General features: G+C 38.7%; 1 protein-coding gene across 1 annotated transcript; it reads right to left on the bottom strand.

Moving 5' to 3' along the window:
* Positions 1-1,734: 1,734 nt before the first annotated feature.
* Positions 1,735-8,673, bottom strand: LOC104619554 (inhibitor of apoptosis protein). The gene is made up of 8 exons (XM_010285471.1): positions 7,806-8,673; positions 7,603-7,702; positions 6,329-6,407; positions 5,707-5,755; positions 4,434-4,676; positions 2,984-3,238; positions 2,804-2,845; positions 1,735-1,960 (listed from the first exon to the last, which is right to left on the bottom strand). The coding sequence occupies exons 1-8, from the start codon at positions 8,671-8,673 to the stop codon at positions 1,767-1,769; spliced, it is 1,830 nt and encodes a 609-aa protein (XP_010283773.1). The 3' UTR covers positions 1,735-1,766.
* Between the last annotated feature and the right edge of the window lie 573 nt (positions 8,674-9,246).

Raw genomic sequence — 9,246 nt, 5'->3', positions numbered from 1 at the left:
CTATGCAAGTCTACAGTTACAAAGCCGAAAAGGGTAAAGTAAGAGTCAACCAGGAAGGAAATAGGAAGTCCCTAGACTATCAGTTTACAGAATGAGACCCAAGACTTCAGAGGGGGCTAGAAGATCCTACTATTTAATTACATAATCACTACAAAGTTCCAAACTGTCATGGTTTAACCCCAGCCAGCAACTAAGCACCACACAGCCACTCACTCTCGCCCCTGGGATGCAGTATAGAATGGGAAGGGCAAAAATGAGAGAACTTGTGGGTTTTCTTGTGTTTTCAGGGTGGGTTTTTTTTTTTCTATTAAGGAGAGTTTAATAAGTAAAGCAAAAGCCACACACACAAGCAGAGCTAAACAAGGAATTCATTCACCACTTCCCATCAGCAGGCAGGTGTTCAGCCATCACAAGGAAAGCAGGGCTCCATCACATGTAACAGTTACCTAGGAAGACAACTGCCATCACCCTGACCATCCCCTTTCTTCTCCCAGCTTTATATGCTGAGCTTTGACAGCATATGGTATGGAATATCCCTTTGTTCAGTTTGGGTCAGCTGTCCCAGCTGTGTCCCCTCCCAGCTCCCCGTGCACCCCCAGCCTCCTCGCTGGCAGGCCAGCATGAGAAGCTGGACAGTCATTGCCTGCTTAGCAACAACCCAAAACATCAGCATGTTATCAACATTTTCTGGTCCCAATCCAAAACAGTACTACATCAGCTATCAGGAAGAAAATTAACTCTATCCCAGCTGAAACCAAAGCACAAACACAGAAAAGTAGCTTTTACATTTTAATCCCTAGCATAAAGACCATATTGCTGTACAGCTACCCTCTGTCTCATCTCTAAAGTCATGAGGACCATTCCTGACCAGGGATTCTATCCTTTGGAAAAAAAGAAAAAAAAAGAAAAATCAAGACAGAAGGAAGTACCAGAGGCTGTTAGAGTTTTGGAGGAGTTTTGTTTGGTTTTAAATAAGAATAAAGAATCTGAACAACCTACTTTACCAGAGGGAAGCACCAAGCAGCATAGAAACTCACCTCCCTGTTCAAAAATAAATGAAGGACACACAGAATTAAGTTTTATTGTACTTTTGCAGGCAAAGAAACAACCCCAAAGTTTTGTCAGGAAAAGACAGTGTTCTAGTCACTGCAGTCTGCAGAGAAAAGCCAACAATGGGAACCAAGTAAACAAGCACTCATTTGAGAAGTAGAAATATTTTAATTGTCTTCATATAAACTATTATTAATACATATTACACAAGTATCTAGGCATGAACAAAACTTTAAAGAAGTCCTGCTGTTCCTTCAACAGTTAGCCTCTCTTCTCCTCAAGTTCACAAGAAAGCCAAAACAACCAAAACAGTAGCTGTAGTTAAATAATATTAATTATTAATAAACAGCAATCTGGATGTACTTCCTCAGATCCACATGGAGGAAACGTACGAGTTATGCCAAGCTCCATTTTAGGAACTCAACCAGAAGATTTTTTATTCAAAGTGACACTACGGCATACTAGTGAAACTGCTTTCCTTACTCAGGAAGGAGAGCTACAAAGACCTCACCTGTTAGTTTTATGAACAGAAATAGTCTTTGGCAAGGAAGACCTAGTATACTCATGATGATGATACAGTTTACTATTACACAACAGTGTTAAGTAGTTGATTAATCATCTTCTGTACCACAATTTTCCATTCTTAAGACACTGCTGACTCCAGCTTCAGCAGTTGGAGGATGATGGGAACAAAGTCATTTTGCAAGTTTCCCTCTTTACGAAAGAAATGTACGAACTGTGCCCTTTATCGTCCCCCTGCAAATAGGGCACTTCCTAAGGGACGGTGCACATTCTTTGCATACCACTAAGTGACCACATGGAATAAAAACAATAGAGACTTCTTTGTCCATGCAAACTTTACATGTTCTTTCCTCTTGCAACCTTCTTAATTGTTCTTCCATAGGTAAACCTGGAAAAAAATATTTAACTTTAAGAAGCCTGAATACATGTGCATTCCAATTAGAATACAGCCATGTTCCATTTCACCCTTTATTTCCCTATCTGTATTCACTAAATATAGATGGCAGTGAGAAAATGAGTCCATTTCCCAGAGCTCAGAAAGTGGCATGCAAGTAACTAGTCCATACTTTCCACTTCTGTGAGCTGACAAACAGCTTGGCGATTGGAGGCCAACTGTAGTTCTTGAGACTAACCAGTGTTTACGTTTTAGCAAATGCCATATTTTTCTTGCCTGGATATTAGAAGCACAGAGCACAGCCTGACTGGTGGAAGTGAGCTATATTCAGGCTTATATATTCTTCTGCAGACTATTAACATATTAAGCTACAGGACTAAAAACAAGAGCAAACTCAATTCCATGTCTGTCAAGTTTGTATCTACCCAGCTGTTGGTCAAGCTAGATCTTAGGACACGTAAAACCCATTCTGGAAAAGGGGGTTTGATGATGACACCTGTTGTGAAATGCTAACCTACTATTCACTATCCAGTCTTTACCAAATGCCTAAATGAGAGCTTGTACCAGGCACAAGTTCAGCATGTGCTTGAATTGTTGAGCTCCAGAAAGTTCTACCTCCTATGATGCAAAAGCATGTGTAAGGCACAGGATATTGCTTGTAGCAGGTAGACTTGCAACTCTGCACACGCACTTAACTTTTTCAGGGAAGTCCATCTCACCAAAGCAGAATTAGGGAGAGGGTAAAGCATAAAACCTATTTCTTAACCAAAGTAACTTTCATCGTTAGCTATGTGTCCCACACTACCCTTTAAAATAAGAAGGTAGAATTTAAGGTACCTGAAACATCTTCTGTGGGAATATACTTCATGTTCTTCTCCACTAAAAGAAGATGAAAAAAACCCTAGTCATTTCACTAATCTATATTCAAACAGCATCTGATTTGTTTTTATTTTTAGGTTGCTATGACAGCACTGATTAGACTTCTATAAACTTATATTATTTAAAAAAAAGACATACCAAATAAATCTTTGTACAGTACAGGGTCACAATCTCGTAGACAGTTTCTGAATATGCTGGCTGCTTCATTTCCTTTCACTAAAACTGTATCTATCAGTTCCCTTGCTTGCAGTGGTGTCTGAGTCTTTTGCTTAATAACATCATGCTCAAGTTCCGTTATCACTTCAGCTGATAACAAACTCCCGAGGATTGGAAGTACACATGTCAAACGCTGGAACAAAGCCATTCGATTCTTCCGGATTAAGGACAAATCATCTGGAATGCAAAGGGGATTAGATGTTTGTTAGGAATATGCTACTCCAAGTTGCATTTCTGCTTAACAATAATTGGTACATTCTTTAAATCCTACTTGAAATGTTTATTAATGATTTGTGGTAAGCAAAGACCTCAGTAAGTTTTAGTAGTACTCACAAAGAACAGACTTAAGAAAACCACATACAAGCAGCTTCTGAGCTGAAGCCTTTTCACCAATGAAATCTCCTGCTCCCATCTCTAGATTAAATACCTCACACTAGCAAGACTTATGTTCTCTACAGAACTGCAAAGAAAAAACAACGCCTCTGCATAACACCAATGCTAACTCACCAACAACCAACGGGTTAACTTTAGTCAGTGGCAAAGTCATGTCTGAGATGTAGACAGAATCACACTTTCCTAAGAGGTGTCCAACAGAATTATGTGCAAGAAAACCAGAAGTACAGCACAACCAAACTCAGGAGATTATTTTTTCTTCTAAATAGTCTATCACAAGCAACAACAAAAAGATAATTTCCATTAAGATTTACTGGCTGAGTCCACCTATGCTTTTATGATAGAACATGCAAGTAGGAAAGAAGCAGTCCTAATTCAATTTATAATTGAGACATTTCATTACTGCTTCACAGACTCAGAAACAGTAGGATTGTTTTATGCTTCAAAACTTGTATGATATTAAAACAACAGGAAATCTTAAAGATGCATCAAATAAACACTGTTAAACAGCTGACCTACATGGTTGAGTCAGACAGAAAAGCAGACATTTGGCTGTCCTATAGAATTTAAATTTGTAAAAGTTTATGGCATCTTGTAGGAGATGGATATGGTGGCTCACCAATTCAAGTAGCTTAAAGAGCAGGCAAATTTGGAAAAAAATTAGTGTGCCAAGTAAAGTATTTTCGTTCTATTTATTTCATTAACAGCAACATAAAGGCACACAAATTTAAAAATATGGCGTTGTTCCTGTGGAGAGAATCAGGTGATTCTGAACCCTTGGCACCTGTAGGAACCATCCTCCTGAAAGGGAACAAAACAATTCCCAGACTGCTAGTTCCATACAGATACCCTGACAATGCTTTTACAGAAGCTGATCCTAATAGCAATTAAACTAAATCACTTGGTGAATAAAAATGATTATAAAAAACATACATAATACAATCCACTTCTTTCACTTTTATGCATGCCTCACACGTACCTGATGCCACTTCTTCAAATTGTCTCTCTTTCTCTTCTTCCCTCTTTTCATCTTCAGCAGTGAGCAGATCAGACACAAGATCATTAACAGTCTTGTAGTTTTCTCCAGTGCCCAAGATTTTACTTTGCACTGTTTGCTTTATTAGTCTTCTACTGAATCCCATCTCCAAGGCAGCTTTAACCACAGGCGTGTTCATCATGATTGCATCTTCTGAATGACTGTCCCCAGGTTCAAAATGAATAACTAATCAAGGAGAAAAAAAAAAAATCACCATGTATAACAAAGAATAATACCTATACAACCCAGAAGTCAGACACATATGCATATATACATGAATACCTAGCATTAAAAAGTTTCAGTGGTTAAATAGACTTTAAATAGCTAGTGTTAAAAATGGAAGCTAGTTACTTAGATTCAATTGGATTGAATCCATGATAAACTTAGATCCACGTCAGGCCTTCACTAAAATCTAGGATAATCCAGAGAAACCACAGAGAATTCCACTATGTCTTAGCAGTTTTTATACTTAGTAATTTCTAACTTCAGCCCTGAAAAATGTCTTGGGTGGGGGGAAAAAAAAAAAAAAATCAAAATTCAGTTTATAGTACAAACAATTGCTCTATCCCAGCTCTTGATCAGTATTTTCCACTCAACTCACTAAGCACCAGACACATGGGATTCTGACTCATTGTCCTCAACCAGCAGGGACTATGATTGCATAACCCACTCACCCTCTGGGAGGAGTTCACTTCCACCATAACTAGAGTCCAGCTCAGAAAGACTTCACTTTATCAGCCTGTCCTACCCTTTCCTTGACCACTGCTGCTCAACTCAGAGCATTACCTAGCTACATGCCCCCCCCCAAAAAATGGAATTGCATAACTACATAGTCATGACTCTAGCAACTGTTCCACCAAGTTCAATACCATAGGGCAATTTAACAAATGTCAAATTGACTTGTTTTGTTTAACACAACCATAAAACTAAAAACCACAAGTACAGCAGATGCCAAGCATTCAAAACCAAAAATCTTAATATGAGCTACTAATATGAAAAGAAGGAAAATGAAAGACAAGACCTCTTAAAGGTACTTCCTTGAAGTTTGTCCATATAACGTCAAAGCTACCTAACTGTTACCATTAATGAGAAAATCCTTATAATATTGTTGCTTCCAAGAAAATCTAAGAATTCTTAAGCAAGTTAGCTTTGGATAGCCAAGAATTAAGTTTGCAAAATGCTGAGGAAGTTTGAAAACATGTTTTAATATACATACTTGGGGGATCAATATTTTCATCTACAGGCGTATCAGAGGTTGACAAGAGCTGTGGAACACAACAGAAGTACATTAGTATCTTTGCTGTATTGCTTTTCCCCCTGCATACCTTTTCAACACCTTCTTCCCTCAACCATACCAAGCTTTTTATCTGAATGGTACCCATTAAGTATTTTATACGCAGCTACATGTCTGCAAATTTGTGCTATATAATCAATATAGGGTTATTGCTGACCACTTCCATGGTTGGCTTACTCTTGCCAGAAGTTATAGATAGAAATAATTCAGGCTGTCCATGACTGATTTCTGAAATAACAATTACTGATCGACATTATTCACCAAAACTTAAATAATCAGAATTTCCCTCTCCTGACACAAAGGAGCTCACTGCCTCATAACACTTCCCATAAGTCATCTGTACAGGTTAAACTCTACTAGTCCAAGTCCATTAGTCACGGCTCAGAACCGGTTTCATTTTTGTGCTCAAGAAGAATATATTCTTCTAGAATATTCTAGTAGAAATATATGCAGAAATGAGGCAGAAGGATGGACCGAACTCCCAAAAAGAACATCACACTCTTCAACAAGGGGAAAACCAAAGTTACAGAACAGTAAAGCTTACCTGTTCAAGAAGATGGGGGAACCTGGCCTGAATTTGACTTACAAACTCTCCTCCTTTTACACGAAGCAGATACTCACACCTGAAACATTGGCAAAAGTGTACTAGATTATACTTTCTACACTTGCCAAAGGAAAAAACCATGCAGAACTATTAAACAATTTACAATAACACAGCATAACTTAGATACATGTTTCTCTTCCTTCAGAAGACAGAGTTCTCTTAACTGGAAGCTGGATGTAACCTAGGGTCTGGTGACCCTTTGATAAAGCTTTTCCATGATGTTCAGCAGTCAGTAGGCTTACATATATAAATGCAGCAGCTTTACATTCTGCTACCACTTCTAAACAAAATGTCATGTCATGAGAAATGATACCATATCAGCGTTACTACAAAGTGCAGTGATAAACTGTTTCTATCTTGCATCTCGCCATTATTATCTCCTACTCAAATCATTCAGAAGTTAACAAAACTTAACACCACTATCAAAGCCAGATCTGCTTCACTAATGGAGAGTTATCTTCTAAGTACATTTACTAACAGGCATTACACAGAAGGAAACATTTAACTGTACCTCGTACATCATTAGTCCAATAGTAGCTGGTAAACTGCCCGTGAAAGACTAGTTGGAGATCTACGATGAAGAATTATTAGCAGCTTTCCTGAAACTACGTGCAGCTATTTCTGTCATTAATGTAGGTGTAGATTTCCACAGGCACAGTGGAATTAGGTATGCGATTGCCTTTTAATTATGGGGGACATCAAAAAGTTATTTCTGTCATTTTTTCAAATAGAGACATATTAAACAGCCACTGAAACCTTCACAGGACTTTCCACACCTAAGTAAATAAACCACACTAGCTGAAAAACTGGTTCAAGAGCATTCAGCATGGGCACAGAACTAGACTGAGGAAGTTAGATGTTCCTTCTAGTTCAGTTCTCAGCAGGTTTTGCTCTCAGTCTGCTTTTTGACTACTTCTCTCCAGTAAGTATGCTCATTAACAATGCAGCCTCATTTGCTAATAGTGATTTGGGAATGCACACAGCTTTTAATTATGAAGTAAAAAGCATTAAATATCATGCTTAATGAAGAAATGTTTTAATTAAGGCCACCTTAGCACTTCAGAGCTTTTAAACAGAGGTACAGGAAATACATCCAAATGAAAGAGTGAATTCATACATCATATGGTGAAGTTAAACAAAACTATGAAGTGCTGTACATATCTGTCAAAATTTTAAGGATGTGAACAATGTATGATAAAGATTTTGCAAGTTACCTTGGAAACCACTTTGCATGCTCAATCCATGGATCATCTCCAGACTCCCAGCACCTTAACCCACCATCACAGCAAAAACACTTGACATCATCGTTGCGGCCTTTAAAAAAAACAAGGCAAAATATCTAGCAAGCATTCACACAATTTAAAGTAAATGCTGACACAGCAATATGAATAAAAATGGAGACTTCAGTTTTTCTTACCTACATAGTAAAAGCCAGCATCTGCAAGCTGCTCAGGCTGAACTGGAATTCTAGTTGGCCAATTTATGAATGTTTTAACACGTGCTTCATGGGTTTGCATGCTCACATTTGAGACATTGAAACTTGGCTGGTCTCGACTGAGGCTTTCCACAAAAGGGCAGTTAGGAAAGTGTCTCCGATGCTCTGACATAGCATTATCTTTTGGTTCCCAGTTACTCAGCTGACCACCACAGGTAAAACAAGCAACTTTGTCTGCTGTCCCCAAGTAATAAAGTCCAGCCTTTGCCAGATCAGTGGGCGAAAGAAACGTCAGTGGCCATGAGTGAAAAGTGCGTAGTCTAGCATCTTCTGTACTCATAGAAGGGTTGTGAAGTTTAGGTCTCAAGAATGAAAGGTCTTCAACTGCCCTAGTAGTTATTGGGTCTTGAGGGAAACTGGAAAAAGAGCCACTGAAATATCCAACTTGTTCTAAACTTGGAGAAAGTGTTATGGAATGTAGAGACGGTGAGAGACTGTTTGCAATCAGAGTTGAAAAGGCAGGAGAGGGCAGTCCGAGGTTAACTGAAAGCATGTTTTGAACAAAACTGCAGCTAGGATACAGCTGTTTATGTTTTTCCATAGCATTATCTCCCGGTTGCCAGTTGTCCCATGTTAAGCCACAACTGAAGCACTTAACTTTATCTTGCACACCAGTGTAATAAAATCCAGCCCGGGCAAGACTCCGTTCTGACACTGGCACGTTAACGGGGAAAGTAGAAAACGTCGACATTCTGTAGAGTTCACAGGATAGGTCATACTTCAGTTCACCACACAAAGCACGCTGCTTCATGATGCTAGCCAAGAAAGGGCTATCTTCCATTATGTTCATAATGGACTAATTTTGGAAGAATGGGACAAGTCTTCCTCTGGGAGGTAGTTGTGTGCATTAAAGGCAGTTCAGAATAACCCCTGTCTGTACAAAAGGAAGAACCTGAAAATGAAATACTTCAATGTGCAACTTTGATCACATATATGAATAGAAATAGTCTCATGATTAAGAGCCTTTAAACGTTTGGGCAGTTCTTGTACTTTAGTTTACGCAACTGCTTTCAGTGCAAGAGGTGCCCCATGCCATTCTGACAGTTGAAGAAAGCGTGTCAAAACAGACTTTCCCTTGAGTCATATAGGCATCACATGCCTTCCTTGTACTGTGTATCTGGGAGACCAGTATCAATTGTCAGGCTAGTGGAAGTGGGATCCAGAGGGGGAAAACCTCAAATGCTTTTACCAAAATCCTTTGTCAATAAAGAAACTAAAACGCAGGGCAACTAAAATATCATTTTTAACCAGAACATATATTAAGTGATTTAAGAATGATTTCACCCTAGACAGCTAATAAATATGGAGCTCATACACATATAAAAGATTTGAGCTGGCAAACCTCATCAGGAGGCTGAAAATA

This window comes from Phaethon lepturus, unplaced genomic scaffold (assembly GCF_000687285.1).
Source record: "Phaethon lepturus isolate BGI_N335 unplaced genomic scaffold, ASM68728v1 scaffold19304, whole genome shotgun sequence".
NCBI lineage: Eukaryota > Metazoa > Chordata > Aves > Phaethontiformes > Phaethontidae > Phaethon > Phaethon lepturus.
This window is presented reverse-complemented; position numbering and strand designations above follow the sequence as displayed.

What these genes read in the sequence shown, in the direction of transcription:
- LOC104619554 (XM_010285471.1), bottom strand. Translation starts at nt 8,673, where the DNA reads ATGAACATAATGGAAGATAGCCCTTTCTTGGCTAGCATCATGAAGCAG. An exon ending in TGAAAATATTGATCCCCCAA is followed by an intron (nt 4,677 to 5,706) that starts GTATGTATATTA and finishes CTCCTTGATTAG; the next exon opens with TTATTCATTTTGAACCTGGG. An exon ending in ACTGTACAAAGATTTATTTG is followed by an intron (nt 2,846 to 2,983) that starts GTATGTCTTTTT and finishes ATCTTCTTTTAG; the next exon opens with TGGAGAAGAACATGAAGTAT.